Here is a 23,923-nt window from a genome sequence, read left to right as displayed (position 1 = left end):
ACTTTTCTTAAGGCTAGCCGTTGTGACGACTCACGTGGTAAAGGAATGCGTTGCAAAGACGCTTCCGTAGTTCAAGCCGCGATGTAAAGGCTGTTTCCCCCTCAGAGATCTGTATTAGTTATCAGCGTGAAACTTCTGAGCAACAGAAGATGGGCCATGTTGAAGATAAGACCTGTGTGCAGCAGATGGACCTGCACATGCTTGTTTTGGTCGTATGCATCCTTTGTGGCGATTTCACACAAAGGCAGAGTGCAGCACTACAACAAAGCTGTTGTAGCTCTAAATACCTTTGCAGTGGTTGAGGTGACCTCAGTTATTCTAGTAGATGCATGGTTTTTCTCCGTGGTAACATGCAAACCTTTCAATGGGTATGCTTTATTTTATTTATTTATTTATTTGCGAGTTTATACCGCGCTGGAATCGACTCCCAAAGGAGTATCTCCGCGCCTTTGGCCAACCATAATACAAGAAAAGAGTCCAAGCAGTATATCATGTTAATTTTGAAATAGGTAAGTTTTTAATTGTTTCCTGAAAGGGAGGTGATCATCACAGAGTCTCAGAGATATTGGGAGGCTATTCCATAGAATTGGGCCAGCAACTGAAAGGGCTCTAGCTCCCTGTCTTGCTTTTTTTGCTCTGGGTACACACAGCAAGGCCTGTTCACTGGATCTCAGAGAGCGCGTGGGTACATAGGGGGAGAATTTGTTGGACAGGTAAGCAGGGCCTCTCCCATGTAAACATTTGTGTATAATACAACAGGTTTTAAACTTCACCCTCTGTTTGATGGATAGCCAATGAAGCTTGGTCAGCAGAGGTTTGGAGGGAGTGCGAGGGGGCCGGTTTAAGACAAGACGAGCAGCGGTATTCTGGACCACCTGGAGTCTGGAAATTACTCCTTCATTTGCCGACAGTAATAGTCCATTACAGTAATCCAGTCGACTCAATACTAGAGCCTGCACCAAGGTTTTTCTAATAGAGTCTGGCAGCAAAGGAAACACTTTCTGCAACAAACCGATGATGTGGAAACAAGAGCCCACCACTTGGTTTCCATGATGTTTTAGGGAAAGCTCCTGGTCCAGTCGGACCCCTAGATTTTTCACTACCTGCTTGGGCTCAGGGACTGAGCCAAGATCTTGAGGCCACCAGTCAGGAGTCCACAGGAGTTTGGCCTCACCGAACAGCATCATTTCCGTCTTGGCAACATTACATTGCAGGAAGTTAGATGCCATCCAGTGAGCCACTGCTTTCATCCCCTGGGCAAAGGAGTTCCTAACCTCAGCAGTGAGGATTTTAAAAGGAAAGAGGAGTTGGGTGTCATCCGCATATGACACTGGGATGAAACCATGGGACCTCATGATGTTAGCTAGGGGGGCCACATAGATGTTGAAAAGAGTAGGGCTCAAACAGTAGGGCTTGCAGTTCACTGTGGTCATACACGTCGTCCACAGATGGCAAAGAAACATTTCTAGAAATGTTGGGTTCTTTTGAGCATTGCAGAAGCTCCTTATCTTCAGTGAGAACATTTGACCTTAGAGGTCTGAATGACGATTGATTAAAAATACCCCTGACAGGCTTATGATACTTGTGGCCAAGCACACACAACAACCTCTTGCTACTCACGCAAACCAAAGTTTTCTCAAAAGTAACATTTACCTACCTTTCCATAGCAAGTAAGAGTATGTGTCTGGGTGTGGTGTGGTGTGCAGATGTGCAACCAAACAATCAAAATGCAAGTTGAGATTACAGAATGCAATGGGAAAATACATTTAGCAGAATTGAAGCTATTTTAATTCAGTAAAGGATGCAATAAAGAATGGCAGCCATCCCTCTCGACTCCTCAATCAATGTATCAATGAATGGAGGATGCACATCCCATCTTCACTGAGAAGTCCAGAGGGCGGCTGACCTTCACTACATGAAATATACACTCCACGCTTTGCCTGGAGATCAGTCGTGGCATGTTTGCTTCGTGGGGTTGTTTGAAGTCAGCATATGAAATGAAATGAAATGAAATGAAATTTTGTACTTGTATAGCGCACTGCTGCCCCAGCGACGGGGCATCCTGGTGCTTTTACTCATACCGCTGTGGAGCCCTTCCTGGCTTTCCCTGTGAAATGTCCACTCCTGGGCACCCCCAAGGTGAAGCCAGGCATCCCCAGCGCTGTTGGGGCCGTTGTGGAGATTAAGCAAGCTATTGCCCAGAGTTGCAGAGTGGGACCCATGATTAGAGTAGGCACCGAGGCGAGAATTGTCAGGTCCGAGGAAATTGAGCCCAAGACCCGCCGAGGCGGGAATTGAACCCTGGTCCCAGGCCAGATCTCTGCATCCGGGTCTGCCGCTCTAACCATTGAGCCACACTTCTCCACAGAGATGGAGAAACTGGTTTTCCACTAGCTTGGAGATCTCATAGACCCATATAATATTCACAGTGACCTTACGTTGCACGGTTATACCCAAACTGTCTTCTGATCGCTGTCCTGATGAAGACCCTAGTATTAATTATAGTTGTGGGCTGATGTATCAACTAGGATTGTACTGAAGTACGCGAGGCAAACCTTTTGGACTCTTAGACGAGACATTTCCACTCTGACTTTTCTTGTTTTGGAAAGAAATGGTAAGCCAGATCTTTTTGCATTCACATGATGATCATGTTGTAGCACTATTCCTCACATACGTCACACTCCTCATGCACTGCTCCATTACCTCCATTAACCACTGCCACGCTTGAATGTTCCATTACTGTAAATGTGATTGTGTCTTAATGACAGATTCTGCAGCACAACTGGCTGAAGGGAGTCCATTCACAACCCACCCACTGGGGTCCCTAGGAGGTCTTGTCCCCACCCGGCATCAGCAGATCAAGCGGAGGCCCATCCTACAGAATGAAAGAGCACAAGCACGACTTTTCCCTACCCTTGCATCCCTTCAAGCACGTGAGTCTGTCTTTACTGAGACTAATTGAAAGACTGAAGGACTTCATAGCTGGTCCAGAATGGCTCTGTCCACTCACCACGATACAGGAAGGTTACAGGAGGCACCAGGCGGCATGGCCTCCTTGTGACCTTCGGTTGCACGGGATGCTTCAGTGTGACAGCGCTGGACAGTCCGTGTACCTCCAGAAGATGCAGCCCAATGGATCTACAGTGCTGGTACCTATCTGAGGATTACACACTCACACAAGCCTAATATGGTCTGGTTCTCACACAGAAAAGGAAGTACATTACCTTTCTGAATTGTAGCCTGGTTGATCAACTGATTGCCAATAGTTAACAGAGTGTTCACAGAGTGAATGCATCAGCTTTCAGGACTGGCATCAAATTCACGAGTATTGAAAATGTAGCTTACTCACCGAAAGCAGGATGTAGCAGTCACCTTCAAAGAAGTTCCCATGCGCTTTCTGAGGTACTTGCACCAAGTCCATTTTCTTAAGGGGAAAACATATAAATCAGTAAGTCAGATAATAAAACTCTCAAAAATGACACCTTGAAAAAGAACTTAAACCAGCTACAAAGCAGCCTTTCCGTTATCAACGTCTATGTGCCTCAGCTAAAATTCTCCTGTCAGTTACATATTTCAAATTTGCAACCATTTGCGGCTTCTGTAATAACATAAATTATGCTACTGATAAAATCATATGAGATACCAGCAGTGATGTAACTTATTACATCATTTGTGATGTCATGTGCGATGTCATGGACAGTCTATGAAACATGGCTAAATATAACTTGTAAATTTCAGATTTTTTTTAGATTTAATATTGAAACAATAATATTATTAAACTGAAGTTTTTAACTGTATTTTTATGATTCTTTTTATGATGTTCGTTAGTTACCGAATGTGGTAGACAACTACAACATCTGGGAACTGAAGTTTTGTTTGGTAGATTATTATTATTATTTTTTTGGGGGGAAATACCTTTTTTTGATTCAAGTGACATGAGACTAGCAATGTCTGCAGACATAAGTTCAATATAATGACTACTCCCATCTTTTCTTGAACCCCTTAGAGTAAACAAAAGAAACATTATACCACAACCCTGGCATTAACCCATAACACTCAGTGCCTCGGTTTGAATCTCATTTACATTTGTAGTCCACATCAAAGCTATCGTGTCCTGTTAGATTATCAGTGTTTGCTGACTTCACACTGTTCTAGTTGCCACACCTTCAGCCGGGCCATCTGTGACTTCATGTGTTTTCATGGGGATTCCCCTAAAGGTAGATTGTTTGGGATTTTAATGATATTTTTAGCTGCCTATAATTTGCTTCACCCCATGTTTCTAGTACTTATTGATTACAGACTGTGGCTATCTTCAGCAGGCCTTATGCCCCATATCACACACTTACCCAAATACCACTGGTCATGGCGTTTCACCATGTGTGGATTTGACTCAGGCCAAAGAACCCATGGTGCTCTGTCCAAGACAGTCAGTCAAAGTTAGTAGACTTTGACCATGATCTGAGAGTTATCCACTCTTTGGTTGGGTTGTGCTCACCTTACCCCCACAGGCTCCTTACTTTTCTCACAACGATGTCCATGAACTGAAAAATGGACTGAGATGACTTACTGAAGAAATATGTCCCGATCGGATGTGATTTTACATTTAAATTATGGTTCATGAACTGATTCACAAAAGCAAATTCTTCAAAAAAAGTTTACACTGCTTTCGACATATTGACACAAAATCACAAGACACACAATATTTTTGCCACTTTGACGCAAATATTCCAATGGTTGATAAGTCCTCAAATCTCTGATAAGAGAATTTTAGTTGTTAGATTCATAGATAGATTTTTTGTCAAATGTTATGTATATTTGACAAACAAAGCCAAAATGATGCCTGCATTTTTTTGTGTAGGGATGAGAAAGTTATATACACTCAATCACCAAGCTAGTCTTCCACTTAAACCATAATACAGCGCCGTGTCACTTGTTGGTGCTTTAGAAAACGCCAAACATAAATCATTAAAAAAAATGATATACTCTGTTTGGTAACTGAGGGGAAAACTATTGTTGTAAAGTTACTGAACTTTAACATGCTTATGCAAACATTCAATCCCTGACTTCAGACGTGGTTGTTAGACTGGTACCTGAGAAGAGCCTGGGGGCACGTAAACTGAGTTGAAATCTTTTGAGACGAGCATGATTTGTGTAGTTTCTGGACTCCTGTGGCTTGGTGGCATATAATAGCCACCCTCCCCTTGATACTTTGATGTCTGAGGCAGTATGGCAGAAGTATTTTACTTGACTTTATGATCATCGTGGAACTGCAGGCCTGGTCATGTCCTGCCACCACCACCGCCACCGCCACCTGAGACTTCTAAGCATGATATGTTTACTTTTGATGAGGTGGGGAATCGCAGGACCTTCTTATTTTCATACCTAGAAGTACTACCTGTGCATGTTTTACATCTAGGCTAGGAGCTGCAGTACTCTCCACCAGGAAAATGCCTTCCTCTTGAATATCCGTCATAATTGGGCCAACCCACAAAAAGCCAACAAGGTCTGACCCATGAAATACCATCCCATATCTCTCTTGGATATTATAGAGAAGTCTCTTACAATTTTTTTCTAATTAGATTTGATCAAATTACCTCCATGATTGATGCGTTATCAGGTGAACCAGTATAGAAGGAAATGTAATGCCCCTCCAGGAAACAGCGATTGTCATTGGCATTGATAGCTCTCAAGTTCAAGTGATGTGATATCAAGGCACAATTTTGACAAGGTAGTGACACGTTCTAAAAACTGAACGACTGTGACAACAACGTTAACCTTGTATATGTTCATTTTTTCCGAAGGCAGCAGCGACCACTTTTGTTGTTTTTGTTTGCTGTTTTGATAATCATTTTTGAATTATAAAGACAAAAACCATGCATGGAATCTGAAGTGCAATGCAGTGTACTTGCAACACGAGGGAAAACTCTGGATAAAAAGAGAAAATTGGAAGGAGGACTTTGAAATCTACTTCGAGGTAGTGAAAGGGTAAGTTTTTATCTGCAAAAGGAAGATAGCTTTACTTCAACATAGTCTCGGAGTAGAAGGGAGGAAAGCTCTCAGACATTTACCCATACCTTCTATCAGGATCCATCAGAAAAGGAGATTAGGTCAGAAAGGAACCAGAACCCCCTCTCATAGTAAGAGTAAGTTAGATTTCTATACTGGGCCATCTTTCGATCAGTTTCTCCCCTTAGAAAGCGCAGAAACTTTTAAATTTTTGAATTCTATCAGTTCTGGCTCCCATACAGATCCTTGCCCGGTCCTGACTGTGAAAATGGTTTTGGAGTTGATAGCAGCTGTGTTACATCCTTTGATCAATGATATCTTGATCTCGGGCACTTTCCGAAGGCTTGGAAAGCAGCTTTTATTCTCCCTTTATTGAAAAAGCCCACTTTGGACCCTACAGATCCTGGCAGTTACAGGCCGATCTCGCGGCTTCCAATGCCAGCGAAAATCATTGAGAAGGCTATGAACAGCCAGCTTAGCACCTACCTTCAAACTAATCATATACTCAACGCAATTCGGTTTTAGAGCCGAACATAATACTGAATTTTGCTCTAATTAACTCCTTAGATGAAGTTAGGGAGGCTTTGGACGGGGGTGGGAAGGCTGTGATGATCTTGTTGGATCTATCGGCAGCCTTCGACATGGTCCACCATGTGGTTTTGATGGACCGTCTGTCGGAGGTGGGAGTACAAGGGGTGGCTTGGAAATTGCTACATTCCTTTCTCTCAGACAGATCCCAGACTGTTAATTTGGATAACCATAAATCTGATTCCTTCTGTCTTCCTTGTGGGTTCCCCCAGGGATCCTCACTAAGCCCCACCTTTTTAAACATTTATATGATTCCGTTGGCAGGTCTTATAAAATCTTATGGCTTTCAGCTAACCTCATACGCAGATGACACTCAAATAGTGTTACCATTTGAGGATGGCAAGGAAAAAGAAACGGGAGTGCGCTTTCATAACTGCATGAAGGAGATAGCTGGAGGGATGGCCTTAAACTTAACTCGTCCAAAACCGAGATTATTGTTTTTGGAAACAACCCCAACGTCTGGACCCCGACTGTTGGCCGGCAAGATTGGGCAGCTGCCCTCCACCCTCATTGAAAGCAAAAAACTTGGGCGTAACTGTTGACTATAAATTGACTTTTAGCGATCATATAAGCACCGTGGTTTTCGCCTGTTTCATGTGGTTACGAATTCTAAGGAAAATTAAACCCTACCTTTCTGAGGGGAATTTCAGGACAGTGGTCACAGTGCTTGTTATGTCAAGACTGGACTACTGTAATGGCATTCTTTTGAATGCCCGTACACATCTGGTCAACAGATTGCAGATGGCTAAAAATGCAGCTGCGAGGCTGTTATCAAGTATTCCGAAATTTGTTTCGGTAAAAAAAGAACTAATTAGGCTACACTGGCTTTCTGTGAAGCAGAGAGTATGCTTCAAGGCCCTTTGTACAGATTTTAAGGCCCTTAATGGGTTTGGTCCACAATATCTACAGGACAAATTTAGTTGGTATGTTCCTACTAGGACCCTTCGGTCCTCTAGAGCGAAAAAAGTTCTGATGCCCTTTGTTAAAAAGGCCAGCTGGGGTGGCAGGAGCTTTATGGCCGGTGCATCCTTGGCTTGGAATGATCTGCCTTTCTTCTTGAGGAAGGCTTCCAGCCTTCTCTTGTTCAGGAAGGGTTTGAAGACTTGGCTTTTCACTCAATGACTTCTTTTCTCCTCTGGCTAGGCAATTCATAGCGCCAGGACACCTTAGGGTAACCGTAGCGTCCTACAAATCTTACCAACATAACATAACATAACATTAATATCAAGGAGAGACAAGGACCTGAGATTTCCTCACAGTGCAGGATATCAGGAATAGAAGGACAGCTTGGAGGGCTGGACGGATTGGAATACAAGTCTATAGATGCTGGAGCTGGGCAGGAGGAATGCCTCATAAGGCAGACTTGAGAATCAGGCCAATGAGGTTGTCAGGTTACAGAACTAGGTACCTCTGAGGCAGCATATGAGGTGCAAATGTACTCACTGTATGGTTCTCACTGGCATTTCGTGTGTTCAATGTATTAAGTCCTTGTTTTTTTCTGCTTCACTCTTTGTCTTTTCCTTCCTCTTCAATGCCTTTATGTGATTCTGTGAAGATCTGCACCGTTTGGAAGCAGTCGGTTATTCTGCTGCTGCAAGTCCTTCACTGTTCCTACTTTGACATCCTGATGCTCCCAGGATGAGGTGGTTTCCCAGTACATCCAAGGGTCATTAACCCCTGTGACCATCATCAGAGCATCAGGTAAGATGTCACAGAATGGGGAGACAGGGCCTGATGACAATATTCCAGCGAGATTATATACCTCTTCTTACCATATTCCTGTTTTATATATATCTGGTATCAGAATCTACGTTTATTGAAGAGCATAGCAAGAGATGACCACATTGAGGCATAAGGCCTATGAAGTAAGAGATATGAACCTTGTATCCAGCATCTTCCTTTCTTTCCATTTCCTAAACGTCAATTTGCCACTCGGGAGAGTATGTTCACTATGGTGAGAATTATTAGAGCCCAGCTCATTCCTCGCCTTAGAGATGAGGGTTGGAGGATTATCATGGGAGCTCCTGTTATCACCTTCCACACTGGTTACAAGTGAGGACACCTTCTAATGAAGAAAGGAATCAGAAGGACTTGGAGTTGGATGAAAATAAAGATGTTGGGGCATATTTATAAAGGTAAACTTACAAGAGAGTAAATCTAGACTTGTAAATTTACTCTTACACGTTGTATTACATTTACTACTTTAGCCAATTCACGATTTCTGATTGTAAATTTACTGCGAAGTGTAGACTTACATGTCTCTACCCATTAAGTTTAGGAGTTGGAGTCACAGTAAACATAATTTATGCCTGTGAAGTCACTAGAAGTATTAGTACGCTTTTCTTACAGTCACTCTTTTGAGTAGATTGGCTGCTTCAGCAGGGACAGGAGTCATTGCAAGCGCAGGGCAACACACAGAGTCAGTCTTCCAATGCAACCCACCTAAGCACACAGGTATGGCCTTATGGTAGCAATATGACTAACATGCTATAGATAATGTCTATGTCTTGTTGTGTTAAATTCTTACACTGTATTTGACAATGTGTTTTGAAAGCCTTTTATTTTTGTCGAATGTTACTTTGATACTGTTATACTATTATATATTCATACTTTTATTTTAACCTTTTTAAGGCCTTGTGATGTTGTTCCAGCCACTATCTGCCACAACATCAACTTCTAGCAGTGCATCAAAACACATCACATCTACAAATCGAATGGACTATAGAGACTGGCAAGTGAAATGTCTATTGTTTTAGCCTTTGGATCTAACCGCTTTATTACTGACATGGTAACTGTATGTCTTGTCTCACAACCCTATTGGCACCTGTACAATATACAATGCTGATGTTTTAAATTCCATGTATTGTCGTTTTAAAATTAGACTCATCAATGCAAGAGTAGAAAACTTGAAACATGTAAGGGTAGCACTATAGGATATCTATAGCTCCTTAACTTGAAGAAGAGCAATCTTCGTGGGTCTCAACATGAGTATTCAAACCATATCTCTCCCTCGCAAATATCCACCGCATGTTCTCTGGGTTGCACCCAAATGCCCACTATATCCGCATCCAGCTGCGATCTTCTACCATATGGTGTGGGCCTGCCCAAAAAAGGTGTGATCATTCCTAATTTGACAGGGGGAGCCACACAGCGGGACGCATACGATGTATACCTGGAGAGACTAGTAGCTAAAACAGACCCCCATGAGAGCCCAATCGCATCCTCCCTCTTCCAGGGCCATTGTGTCTGTGAGGGGGTCCCTTCTGTGCTGCAGTCAAATTGGGCACACGCTGTAATACATTGGAGCTGACTTGCAAGATCTGCCCCTCCACCACCCCAAGTCCTAAGCCCCCCCCCCCCACATTAGGAACATGATATCACTATCCTTCTTTGTATTTACCTTGAGAGCCTCACAAATAGATAAGAGTCAACAAGGAGCGGGGGACATCTTACTCCCCATGCATAAGTGCTGGGTCGGTTACACAAACACAACAGAATATATTTCAAGCCCTGTTTGGGTTTCATCACGTCTTTAGTTACTTATGGTATACAACAGTGGATTCTGGGTTAAGTGGCAAGTGCAGCACTTCAATCACTTGTAAGCATTAAATATTGCACTGCTGATTATAAATGTTGATGTTGGGAACTGCCTACCTTATAGCGCCAGTGACGAATTCACTTCAGTTGTGTTGTACAACTCGCAAATGCTATACATCTCTAAGTCCATATTATCTATCCGTAGTCCAATGCCATTTTTTATACTTTCCTCTAAACAAAAACATAAGTGCACACATCCCCTGTTAAGCACAGCCAAGTAGCAGAGAGCCCAATGGAAGACAATGTTGTCCTCCACCCACAATCAGCGGCAAAACAAAAAATTTGCGGACCCCCATGGCCTTCTTCTCCAAAGATTCCTTCACTATCACCCTGCAAGAGTGTCTCTGATCTCTCCATGGATTCTCTCTCACATGTATTTCACTTGTTTTATAGCGCCTCTCAAACCAGTGTAGAGTGTCGGAGCACTTTACATCACACACACAGAGGCAATGAATCATACCTGTATAAATCAGTGTATAGAAAATGTTACATAGACAGGATTCAAATGTCACCCAAACTGGCAGGCATGTTTTTTAAGAGAGTCGGTCTGGAGAAGCACCAACTCGTGTTTTAAAATGTAACAAAGTGGTTAGGTTTGACTTTCATCATAACATACATTTCTTCCCAAATAAACCCTTTCTAGAAACATTATAATAATGGAAGATTGGGAAAAAACATAACTTTGTAATCTGTATCATGCAGATTTCATGCAGCTCTTTTATGGCAGTTCATAGCTCACTGTGCTATATTACGATTGTAATTTATGAACTGCAAGTAACAAAAGGATCCCTATGACAAAAGCAGTAACCCACTGAGCTATCCACATAAAATACTGTTCTGTGATCTGCATGATAAATGTTCTTTGCAGCAGGCATATTAACCCTCTGAGCTCCTTTTGATGAGTCAAAACTGTCACTAAACAAAACTCTGAACCCTCTCCAGCAGGAACATTAATCACCAGAGTAATCTTGACATTTGTATTGTTGCCTGAAAACTGCTGGATATAAAAGGAATTCCACAGCGGGTGCTTTTTAAACCCATACCAATTTGCAAGACACAGTGCCCCCCACCTCAGCAATAAACCAGCCCCCAGGAACAAAACTGGCCCCCACATTTCCTGCTTTTAGGAGAAACGCCAGATCCCCGTTACAGCCAGTCCGGCCTTCTGCACCACCCACACCTGCACTACTTTCACCAACTCAAACATTGCCAACTCAGCCACCCACAATATGAGCACAGTCTCAATCTCACCACCAGCATTGCATAGGTGGAGTGGTAGAAGAAACCCTCAAAATAACGCACGGTGTGTGAAAACACAGCAACTCTAAACCTAACACAGTCTCTATAACCATGTTTGAGTAGTAAAAATCTGTGTCCATTTTTATAACAAATCAGCTGTCTAACTTTCATCTGAATATTTGATGTTGCATTTAGTACATAGAAAATGCTCAGTATGTTCTGTTCTTTGTGTACCTTCAAAATGTAATGCATTTAAAAGTGTCCTTCTGATTCTGAAAGCATCTTCTAATTAACTGAATATTTCTTTTTGGCTGACATACAATGCATCATTATTTTGCAAAAATTGTAAACAGGAAGAAAGACATTCATGTTTGAGTATTTTTATATAGATAATAAAATGTAATTATTTTCAAAAACATAGTACTATTGAGCAAACTAAAAACTGTTCTTGGGAAAGGACAAAATTACATAAAATGGAGTCTTTAGGCAGAGGGGAAATGCTAACATTTCTTTTAATTGGTAGAAAACAAAATAAAAGGCCATCTAAGAATACATGATTGAAAATGGCAATGCAAATGCAGATAGATAAACAGCAGAATCATAGAGAGTTAACAAACCAACAAAAACAAGTTGCCGTGCTGACGAACTTACTTGAGCAAAATCATAATTACCCCATGTACAAATAAACTTCTTCAATTTATTAATTAGTTTAGCAAACAGATATTCTGAAAATGTACACCAGTGAATCAAATGGGGTATATCAATCTAATTCCATTGTGGCAAAATCAAAGAACAGGCAACAGACACTCCAATGAAAATGAGCCTGCACTCAAATAATGAAAGATAGTGTATTCAAGCCCCAGAATCATGCCTGATTATACCAAATAAAATGGTAAAGGGATCAAAAAAACGATGTATTTAATAAAGAACACAAGAAGGCCACCAACTGGTTCCAAAACTCCTAAAGAACGGGACATAAAACGACAACATGAGGCCAGTCTTCTTCTCCCTCCCGATGGCATCTAAAACAACGGATAAGAACTGTAGGGAAGAAGCTGCTCAACGCTTGGGAGTAAACTAAAGAAGCCAGCGAGAGAAAAGCTCCATGCATCTAAAAGAGTGACTTATAACTAAACTGGCACACTTCCTCACACTCTTTAACCGTCAAACTGAGCCCAGTTTCTTTACTGATTTATTTTTATGTGAATGGCAATCAGATCAACATGGCCTCCCTGTTGGATTTGTCTATACCAGCTGCCAAAGCCTCGCAAATTATATTTGAACAACATTTTTAGAATGTCTAGAGCATGCCCTGAGAGGGATGCTGACTACATTATAAACATATAATTTTCAAGAACCTAAACCAAAGCGTTCTCCCTGAAATGTCCTCTGCCAAGCCCAGTTGGTCCCGCGTTTTCCATGTGTCGTCAGATTTAAAATCAATAGCCTCAGGAAAGCCAAGGCTTTCCCAGGGGGACACTTCCTCAACTGAGAGAAGAGAACTAAGCCAAAGCCAGTACTATGATTGAGTGAGAGAAATGCATGACAATCTGGAATTTTAAATTCTCTTTAAAGTTCATTCTTACACCATATAAATCCTTAATCAACTTATACCTTTTCGGCAAATGAAAGAGTCCCATAAAAACTTGAATAACAACACCATAATCCTTCAACATGGCAGAAACTAAACAATTATCAAAAGTCCCAGCAGAAAATGGATCATTGAGTTGAGAAAGGTGTCTAAAAGAGCTGCAAAATAGTATAATCGAAGGATGGGCAGTGCAAAGCAGCATGTTCTTTATTCAATTGAAGATGTGAGAGACTAGGCCTAGGCTGACGGATTACAAGTTTTTCATTATTGCAGTTAGACTCATGTCTGTAGCTGGTTCGTTGATTTACCCTGATCAGAGTGGGTTTTTACCAAATAGATCTATGTTGGTTAATACTCAGTACTTGATTCAGGGATTGATAACATGAAGGGGGCCAGCAAATAATAAAAACATGTCAGGAAGTGTCAAGGGGAGAAGACTAAATACACAGGAGAAAAGTAAAGTCCATACATTGTCCAAAAGAAGTTGAAATTTATGCCAGTCATTATCCCTCGCCAGATTGGTTGTCTGAATCATGTTCCTGGTGTGTCAGCAAAAATCCCTGACCATTTCTGCACTGTGTCGTTACCCCAAAGATGGTGAAGTCCTCCTCCTAAGTGTATGTTAAATGGTGGGCTGTGCAGGACCAGACACCCCACAGAAAGAAGGGAACACAGGGGTATCAGGGGAAACATCTGTCACAGATGTACTGGGAGAGAGGACATCAGAAGGTGGGTGGGTGAGCTGGGGGGCAGACACAACATGAGGTCCAGACAGTCGAAGAGGTTATGAGGCCACATAAAGTTCGGAGCTGTTATGTGAGCATTTCTCAGAGTATCTGAACCTCTCCAACTGAGTTCCGGGTATCCCTAGAAATTACTCCATGAACCTCTCCAATAGGCCTCGGGAACTCCATGAGAGCAGGCAGTGGGGTGTCCGGGACAGAAGTGTCCATCAACTGTTGGTGTTCTTGTGGGGGGTCACTGGGAGGTGAAGATGATGCCTGTGCAGAAGGTGCAGCTTGCGCTCCCCCACCCCATAAAAAGGGTGCCTCTGGAATTAATGAGAGACTAGGTGCAGGCCCAGATGGTGGTAGGGTCTGCTCTTCGTAGACCACAAGTTGTTGAAGGCCAGGCGGAGCCCCTAGATCTGCCTTCTCCTGGCTGGTAGGATCTATATCATGCTCCCAGCTCCCACATGTACAGTCAAGACATCTGAATCGCAACTCGTGCTCAATAATGGATTGTGTACTTATGTGTGCCGGTTGGGCGTCTGTAGGGTGTGAGGAGATGGGAAGAAACATCATATCCGGCATCACCTGCACCAAATACAAGAAATTTTAAAAAATGAGCCTCTAATCTACATTTTAAACATCATATCCACAATCATAATGTAAATATGAGGGTAATGTATATGAGCTGTAATGATTATTGAGTATTTTAGAAATGCCACCCAATGCACATGTAGCCCCAGTGTGGTATTGTAACTTCCAAATGAGTCACATGTCCTCGCAATCCCCTGCAACCAAAACACGTGCAGAAGGGGGCTGCTGGACGCAGATGTCATGTGTGCTTCCAATAAAGGCAGCTTACACATCAGTAAAGCAGGCTCTAGCATCGCAGACAGCTCGCACACTGAGGGAGTGATAACAGTGTCTGTTACAGACAAGGTTTGCTGGGGTGGCTGAAGTGCCACTGTGGGTGCAGACAATTGCACCTAGTGCACGAGGGTAGTGGTCACAGGCATACAGTTCCATTGTCACTGTTTGCCTTTCCGCCAGTGACAATGGCATGGTGATAAACTGGTGCACTCTTCTGTTGATTTATCTCAGTACCTGATGGACGCATCAAGATTGGCTTGCCTGTGAGATGGCAATGTTATCAGAAGGGATACTCTGAAAAGATCCAGTAGCTATGACATGGAGTGTAGACAGTATTTTGACATAGGCAGGGACAGCCCAGGAGGCAGCTGTAGGTGAATCAAACTCCTGCTCACAGTCTACAACCAAGCAAAGGATCACATCAGGTGAGAAGCATTATCTGGCAATGACAGCTTCCCTGGACATCCCAAAGCTGTTGATCCTATGCTGTAGGCAATCTTTCTCCTCCACTTCAAGTGATGAATCCACAGGATGAGGGGCAAACCAACAAACATGTTCACTGACATACTGAAGGCAGAAAACGTTGTTTGGTGTATGAGTTAATTTCTTGTTGTAAGGTTTGCTGTGATTGCTTGATGTTGAAATGTGTTTCATCTGGGAATGGGTGATGGAGTTCAGAACAATCACTCCTTTCACTACCCGGTGTGCTGCAAGAGTTGTAAGCCTTGTTATATAATTAAATAGCTTTTGCTTTAATGCAAAAATATTTTTAAAATAATAAATTACACTTACACTTAGTTACAAATTACTAGACAACAGGTATTGCTTTTAAGAAAGAAATTATGATCTTAAAAAAATTAGATGCGACAAAACATAGTTTTTGAAAGAATTGCTGGGGTTAAGGTACAGATATACTTCGATTTCCATGATTTAGAACATTTGACTTGATAGACGTCCTTTATCTGACAACAAGATGCTATCCACAATTAAATGGGAAAAAGTCTTCACCACATTAGATCTATGCGAAGCCTATCATCAGGGTATATCATATTCTGAATCTAGACCTGTTGACTCTTTTGGGACACATGAGGGTGCTTTAGATATTTAAAAATGGCTCTCCGGCTAGCATTGGACATTTTCATAAAATTATGCAAAAATTATTACAGATACAAAATAAAGTAATGTATTTTCAAGACAACACCTTGATATGGGGAGAGGATGATCAGGGCCAAGATCTAGTAATGGCACACCATATCAGGAGAAGGAATCAAAACATAACACATTTTTGTCAAAGCTAATGTGAATGCCGAAACCCCCCCCCCCCGCCGCACCCAAAACCAACAAAAAACAATCAAGTCCCTTTTTTAGGAATGGCTGAATACTATGCAAAATTTGTTAGTCATTTTTCAGAAAAGAATTAAGGAATATGGAATATGTTTAAAAAAAGTGTAATCTAGGTACAATCAGAGTGTGAGAAAGCATACATGAATATTAAGAATAACATAGCCAGTGCCGTAATTCTGAAACCCTGTGACCCCAACAACAGACCTGTAATAGTAACAGATGTGATCATCTACGGATTAAGCACCGGTTAGATGCAGTTCAAAGAAGGAATGGAGAGGGTGATAGTCAATGTGTGCCATGCACATTCAGGGGTGCAGAAAGTTCACACACTGTTATAGACAAAAGAAGAATTAGAAAGTCGGTGCAGTGTAAAGGATTTAAAACAGTAGTGCCCAAACTTTTTAGATCCACAACCCACCTTTTAGCATGACAAATGTTTGTGACCCACTGAGCTATAATTGACATGAGGGATGTTTTAATGCAAATAAATCATTGTGTGGTTGCGCAATGGTATTTACGGATAGCCCATTTTCCATTTAAATGGATACTATATTTCCACAGACATTCAGTTTTACTTATAAAACTATATTACAAATGAATTATAATGTGTGGAAATCGTGTTTCAGTGATTTGTTTTCGTTTGTTAATCAACAAGTAAAAGTGTCTTGATTTGTTTTGATCCTATAAAAACTTTGTTTCCACCACACTTGAGAATTACAAAAAGATGCTTCATTTTTGCTTTCCGAACTGCTGAACGTGTACAGTTCACAAAAAAGTATTTACATTTTCTTGTGTGTTACAAAAAATGACATCCTATAGCCTTTCCTCATACTCTCTGTACCCCTGCAAGATTATCATATAATTCACTTTTCTTTTCTTTCTCTCACTTAAAAGTGAGAGTAGTTTGTAAACACAAATCCCCATGTTAACCCCTTGTGTGCCCTTGACGGAACCACGCCGTCATGAGCCACGGGCACCGTGTGCTCATGACGGCGTGGTTCCGTCATGGAGCGGCCGCTCCTCCCACGCGGCTCGAATTCCCCGCCTGTGCGGGCGAAATAGAGAGTGGGCGGAGTTGTGACGGAACCACGCCGTCATGAGCACAGCTCGCCCGTGACTCATGACGGCGCGGTTCCGTCATGAGCACCGCGCCACCGTGCTGCCCCCAAACCCCCCCAGCGCTGCGGCGGAATTCGCGCCGCAGCGAAGGGGTTAAAAAAGCATAAGCAGCAATTTGTTAGAAGACATAGACTGTCATTTGACCTCTTTTGTTGAAGAGCGGTACATATGACACAATAATTACAGAATTTAAAAACATTTTTATTTATTGCTTGTACATTCGCGACCCTCCAAAAATCAGAGTTATGGTAAACACTGTTATAAAAGAATCGTTGTGGGGTATGGAATTTTAAATGGAAATTGATCATAAATAAGGCTACCTGTTTTCCGTTTTTACTGATTTTTACAGATAAATACAGACAGAAAAACATTTATTTTCCTGTCTGTACTTATTTTTCAAATGTGGATAAAAAAGGAAATTGGGTTGTTTTTGAGTGATTCTGAATGCTGTCAATCATGACTGCCAGGCCAAAAGATGTGCAGATTAACAGGCAAGGGGATTACAAAAATAAAGAAATTTCAGTAAAGAGCCTTAAACAGCAGTAGATTTGCACAACCATGATACTAAAATGTGCGTGTTTTCTTATAAGTGCATATTTTATCAACTGAGTGTGTATATATATCACTGAAACCTGTCAGGCATTCAGGCACGTGGGTACATTAACCGGTTAAATAAATGCAGAAATATACACATTTCAGCTTCATTTTTTCACAAAACCTAAAATAAATATGGATAAATACAGGAAAAATTTGCAAAAAATAAATATGGATAAATACAGAGGGAAATGACAAAAATATAAATACCATAAATCCGGGAACCCTAATCATAAACCTTGATGGATATTTTTACTACCGAAGAAAAAGTAAGGTCTTGCAGGAGTTAACATTGACCCTGAAGTATGTATCTGGTAGGAAGAAAATGAAGGCCGATTGTCTAGATTACCACTTGAAGACGATGAGATAGTAGAAGATGATTGGTTAGTGGAGACTGTAAAGATGCCCGGGAACGGTGCTATTGACGAAACTGAGTGGAAAGATAAGGTAAATAAAGACGCTGTGATCAAGGTTTTCTTGAAAGGATTAAGAGAATGGTGTGTAGTGGTATGTGTGCGAAAGATAAAAAGTGTTGAAATAATTCATTAGAAGTGTTCCTTCAGAACATGTGGCTTTGTAGTCCAGTGATATGAAATTGTGCTAAATGCACAATATTGCCCCATTTATCTTTTTTTTACAAATGTTCATGAATGTATTGGATTGAATACCCACTACTCTCTTCCTGGAGCATCCTAGGGATTTCCCTCTGTGATCCTATGTGAAGGTATTATGCTGCATGCCCTTAACGTTTCGAATAGCTTCTTCTGCTCATGGGACCTCTTGGGCATCATTTTGCTCCCAGGCCGATCCACAGTCTTTGTTGTGAGTGCACAGAAGTAGCAGCGTTATCTAAACAAAAGTTCCATTATTCATGTCTCGTGTTTTAATTTGTTTTAGCAGAACTGTTGCTGTTTCTGTAATTGCTCAACATGTGGCGCAAAGCAACATAATATACCTGCTTCAGCCAAACAAAACACAGGCACCTAGTAGCTTAATTTCATTATGCAAAAATGGAGTGAACTTATCCAAACTATACCAGAATGACTAACAAGCGCAGTCAATAAATGGAGGCAAGTATTTAAATATTAGGAGGTCACAGCAGAAGGCACTGAAAACATGCAAATTAAATAGTCAGTAAAGCAGATGTATAATACCGCCTTACCTTATCCGAGGCGAACATGCTGCACCGTCTGGGCAGCTGAGAGTTTTGGAGTTGCTGGGAAGGTGAATGTGGTATTCTAACTCCAGTCTTAGAATATATGGGGAAAGTGCAACTCCAGGCCTGGACTGTTTTGAGGGAAATTAAAAATTCCCCAATTTTTTTTAAAAAGGGGATGAAATTTGTAATTTTGAATTGCTGGATGTTCTCTTCTGCCCTCAGGGTGCTTCTCAAAGCAGAAATGTGGAATATCATTTAAAGGTAACATGAACAGACCAACAGATCCTGTTTGACCTTCCAGGAAGAACCCCGCCTCACATGGCGCTCCTTGGGGTGGAGCTTTCGTCTGCCACTGACAAACAATTTCTCCTTCGGACAGTCTAGTGTTTCTTCCTTATTGTGGCTCGGTCTCAAGAAGAGGCCAATGGGATCAGATAAGTGCGCCCATGGTGCACTAGTGTTAGAGGTGGGCGGGCCCACGTAATGTCTAAAAACCGACCTCTTATCAATATTTAACTGTGCGTAACCTTACCCTAGGAACATGCACTTCAAACATCAAGTGCTAACAAGAGTTCAAGACATATACTCCCCAAGAAACCTATGTATAAACAAATGATTTATATCAATGCACGGTTATTCAAAATGCTCACTCTAGTGTGATAGGTGCACACTAGGTGGAACCCTAGGGTGGAACCCTGAGGCCCCCTGAGCAATGAAGAATAATTACTGTTGCAATCAGTAATTCCTCATTTGCTCCTTCCCCTTGGAGATTTCGGCTGCTTTGAAACCTGGTCTATCGCGTACCTTGAAATTCTCGATGGGACCGATACCTGTTACCAACTCCCATAGGGAAAACACCCCAATGGGGTAACGTAACCCGCTGATTCCGAACAGCTATGAGATTATCAATATGATGTTAATGAAAGATTTTCAACAGACATTCCCACAGGAGGTCATGCCGGTGGGTCAACAATGATTTTTTGGGGGAGTTCATTAGAACGAAGAGATGGTCCAGTCAAACCAATATTTTAACTTGATTCTTGATCCAGACTTGTGAATGAAAAATAAGACAGTGAGAGTGTATATTGTTTGTAATATTTCCCAGTAGAGTGGAGACAGCATCAATGGAGAAAACAAGTGTCGGTCACTAATTATCAAAAGATCTATTGTATTTGTGCTGCCGTGTAAGTGCAGGTTAGGCCTGCAGTTGGTTAATAGGGGGTGTAGCTTCCATTGATGCAGCAGGTGCAGTGGCACCAAGGCACAGAGACCAGAGGGGTCCACTGAACACGCTGAAGGGACCCATTTTCTTCCTTGCATAGCACACTGGCGAGGCCACTGCTGGTTCGTAATGCAAAGCAGCCACTCAGATGACAGAAGGTGATGCCTGCAGAATAATTTGCTGTCGCACAGACCGAGGGCTTGCAAAAAATGGGAGACTATTCAATAGGTTGTATCTCTAAAAGCCTGCAGGCACAAAAAAGCTGATACTGGACATCTGATAGGTTCTTCCACTACACTCACCCCTATTCCTGAACACCACAGACTTGGGAAAGCTCGTGACTTTCCTACAAATCGACATTCATCCTGGACCCATACGTATAAGAAGCCTAGCTTAGAGTATCGCTGATGGACTGAGGTGCTTCACCCGAGAGGACTTCCACCTACAATGGGAACTACTGAGACTTCTCTTTGCGTCTTGCTCAGGCCTCAACCCGCTCTTCATAGAAACCGTGTTTTTTTTTCCAGTGTGGTCACAGAAGAGCAATGGTACATGATTGTTATTTATGCATGTGTTTACTTATTAGGCATTAATAGAGACCTAGCGAGACCTAGACACGAGGGGCAGTGGGACGCCTTCTATAGCTCGACAATAGGTTCAAGCCGACGTGAGCCAAGGAGGCAACCTGTGGCCATTAGCAAAAGTAGAACAACCACGGACGGTAGAGGCTCAGTGGATGATAGGCGGTATTTATATTTTATGTATAACGTATGTCCATATGTATGTTTGTGTAGGGTATTTATGGAGCATGGATATAGTTAGAGAATTCTAACAGGAATGGGCAAACCACGATTGTACAAGGAACGGATGGAGAGGCCTAAAAGAAGGGACACCTTTTCCTTTTCTGTATCTCCTGGAAAGATGTTGCCTTCTTAAAATGCAGGCGATATTATTCCTGGCTCATGGATTGAGAAGTGCTGTCCCTGGTTGTCTATGATTTTTCATTTCTTATTTTCAAGTCTGGCAGCATTGCGCAAGCCGCATCGAACAGACCCGGGATCATCTCCTCTAGTGTTCCAAGAGGGTGGGCCATGTTATGTCCTTCCAAAAAAGTGCAGTGTTTCATCGAGACAGCTGCATGCTTAGAGGAGACATGAAGGAATTAATGCAGAAATCAGATGATGAAAAACATTCAGTTTTGCGTCCTCCAACTCGAAATGTTCATGAAAAACGTAAGAAATGTGACGAGGTTGCAATATTTTCCCACCAATCTGCAGAGATCATTATGATAAACTATACAATATCAGCTGTTCAAAGTGCTCCTAAATAACTTCTATAATTTTCAAAATAACTGTATCCTATTTTGTAAAAAGTAAGAACTCTTACAAGAACGCAACTATATATATATTTTACAAATAGTGGCATTATTTGCTAAACACTCCTGTATCTTAAAAAAAACATTTCTTTGGGTGAAAAGGTGGCTGCGTTGCAAGAAAACGTTTTGCTGCAAAATCGCTCTTAATCTGGGGACAATTCTGCAAGGACCAAAATATTTACGTCACCAAATGTGGCAGAATAATTGTGTACTTATTACACTGCTGAAAATTCACAGATTACTTATTTTTCAAATGGAAAGAAAGAGTAGCCCTGTTTATCTGATAACTCTTCGTTTGGCATAGACAACCAGCATGGATTTTGACGTTCCCTGTTTTCTGTTTTTAAAGAGCAAAAAACCTAATGACTCCTTAAGCGTCTCGAGGTCTAGATCACTGACAATCCTTCATACGTCTGCGGTATTTTACAAATACACCTTTCTCACTTCTGATTGTTTGGGTGGTAAGGCACTACACTGTGGTTGAAATATAGACCTGCACAAATTTTGCATCCACCATCTCTCCTGTGACTGGCAGATGTACTCTACGATTGTACTTGTGTTGTGTACCCCTTCAGGGAAGTCCTGGCCTGACAGTTCTGGTTGGACTGTTCCTTTTAGAGCAGGACCAAGACTGATTTGCCTATGGATGGGTCCAAATGGAGGTGACATGGTGGGCAGGGGAAGGATGGGTTGGAATGCAACCCAGCGCGACTGCCAGCGGTTAGACTTATTGCAAACATTCCTGCTATCACCTTCTGTGTGTTTTGTCTGCCACCGCCCACAGGACGTGTGAGACACTTCTTGGACAAGTACCATTAGGGAGGCATGAGGTACCCCTGTACGTGCAGTAGTAAAAAGAAGTCCTTAACATAACATGCGTGTAAATGAGCCGCTCAGTAAAGAATTTGATTAAAGCATACATGTTTCCTGAGAACCCGGGTAGTTTTCTACACATCTTGCCTTGCTGCAACAGGCGCTTATTGAATACACTTTGAGTATGGGGCCGAGTCCGCCTGTATGTGCTTTTTTCCTGGGAAGGTGCACAGTGGCAATGTTTTCAGGTCCCGCTGACCAGAACGGAGACACTTGGGGGCTAACTTATGAAAAAGTGGTGCAGTCCAGTAAGTCACCTTGCTGTGCTGCACTGCGTCAATGGAAAAGAGCAGGAATGTACCGTATTTTAGGCATACTGCACATTCCTGACTTTTCGTCTTGCACTGGCACACAATGGGCTGCCTAGCGCCAACGCAGACACCCTTGCACCATGGTACACGACTGCTTGCGTTGCATGCAGGATTGTTTTTGTGCATGAAGGGGCACAAACATAATCCTGGGAGGCATGTTCCTCTTTCTAAGCATGTGCTGCATGCAGTAACACACATAGAAAGACGAAGTAACAAGGAGAAATAAAGATATTTCTCCTCGCTATGGCTGTCCTGGGGGGGGTGTATCATTTGGTGCATTCCCAGGTTTACACGTTCTTGTAAATCTGGGAATGCATCAAGACCCATGGGAGTTGCGTGGGAACACGCAACGCCCATGGAATGCTTCCCAGGGCACAGTATTGCAATGCAGTGATTTGTTCTGCGCTGTGTTGCATTACTCCAGATATTCTGAGCCACTCAAAGCCACGCAAAGTGGCTTTGAGTAGTTTCAAAAATCTGACTTAAAGGGTTGTGTCATGCAAGTACCACATTGGATAGTGCAAATGTGAGCTACCCTCCCATAAATATGCCCCTAGATCTTTAGAAGAAAACAAGATTTGTTCCTCCAGTACACCTGATACATGGACCAGGAAGAACGCCTACTCCTGTGAGACCCGTGACTAGCATTGCCATCCAAGGGGGTTGTTTGTGGCGCATCAGCTGACAAACCAGAGTTACAAAGCAAAATAAATGTATCATGTGCTTGCTGCCCTGGAGCAACTCCGAGCCGCCTGTGACACCCCCCTCAACAAGGTTCTGAAAGCAGGTGTTGCTCAGGGGAGACGTCACGTGGCGTCCCTCTTGCAGCCATGTCAGTCTGCCTCCGTCTCTCCACACCCACGGCCAGAGTGTTGCAATAACATGTCATGGTTGCTTCCAGCTCTGCTTCCCCCGACCCATCCATAGCCATGAGTTTTTTGCACTTACGTTTCATATTTTCAAGGCCCCCGGCGCAATCGACGCAAGGTGCAAACACAAAGCGCCCCATGATGTTGGTTTACAAAGAGCCCTTTCCTGACTATTTGCTCAGTGTTTATGCTGCAGGGGGCAGGTGTTCAGGTTACCAGGCAACTCCTGCCATGAATGGGCATTGTGTTTTTACCCACGCACACGCAATCCACCTGCGGATCTGTCAGACCAGGGAGGGCTCCTATCCAACAACACTTTGCAGAGGGGAATTTCTGTATACCCAGGGTACAATGTTAAAGGCAATCCGTAGTTGATAGAATCCCAGAATGCAATGCGTTGCTGGATAAAAGGCCGGTAGCGGCTGAAGATGTTGCACA

General features: G+C 42.4%; 1 protein-coding gene across 2 annotated transcripts in view; it reads right to left on the bottom strand.

Annotated features, from left to right (window-relative positions):
• The window catches only part of AVIL (advillin), a 289,261-nt gene that overhangs the window by 179,506 nt on the left and 85,832 nt on the right, over window positions 1–23,923 (bottom strand). For both annotated transcript variants that reach the window (XM_085600802.1, XM_085600801.1), the window contains exon 3: window positions 3,350–3,424. In XM_085600802.1, coding sequence (XP_085456928.1) covers window positions 3,350–3,424 — 75 coding nt within the window. The remainder of the gene's footprint in view (window positions 1–3,349; window positions 3,425–23,923) is intronic.

The sequence above is a fragment of the Triturus cristatus genome, chromosome 4_2, assembly GCF_964204655.1.
Source record: "Triturus cristatus chromosome 4_2, aTriCri1.1, whole genome shotgun sequence".
In the NCBI taxonomy this organism is placed as follows: domain Eukaryota; kingdom Metazoa; phylum Chordata; class Amphibia; order Caudata; family Salamandridae; genus Triturus; species Triturus cristatus.
This window is presented reverse-complemented; position numbering and strand designations above follow the sequence as displayed.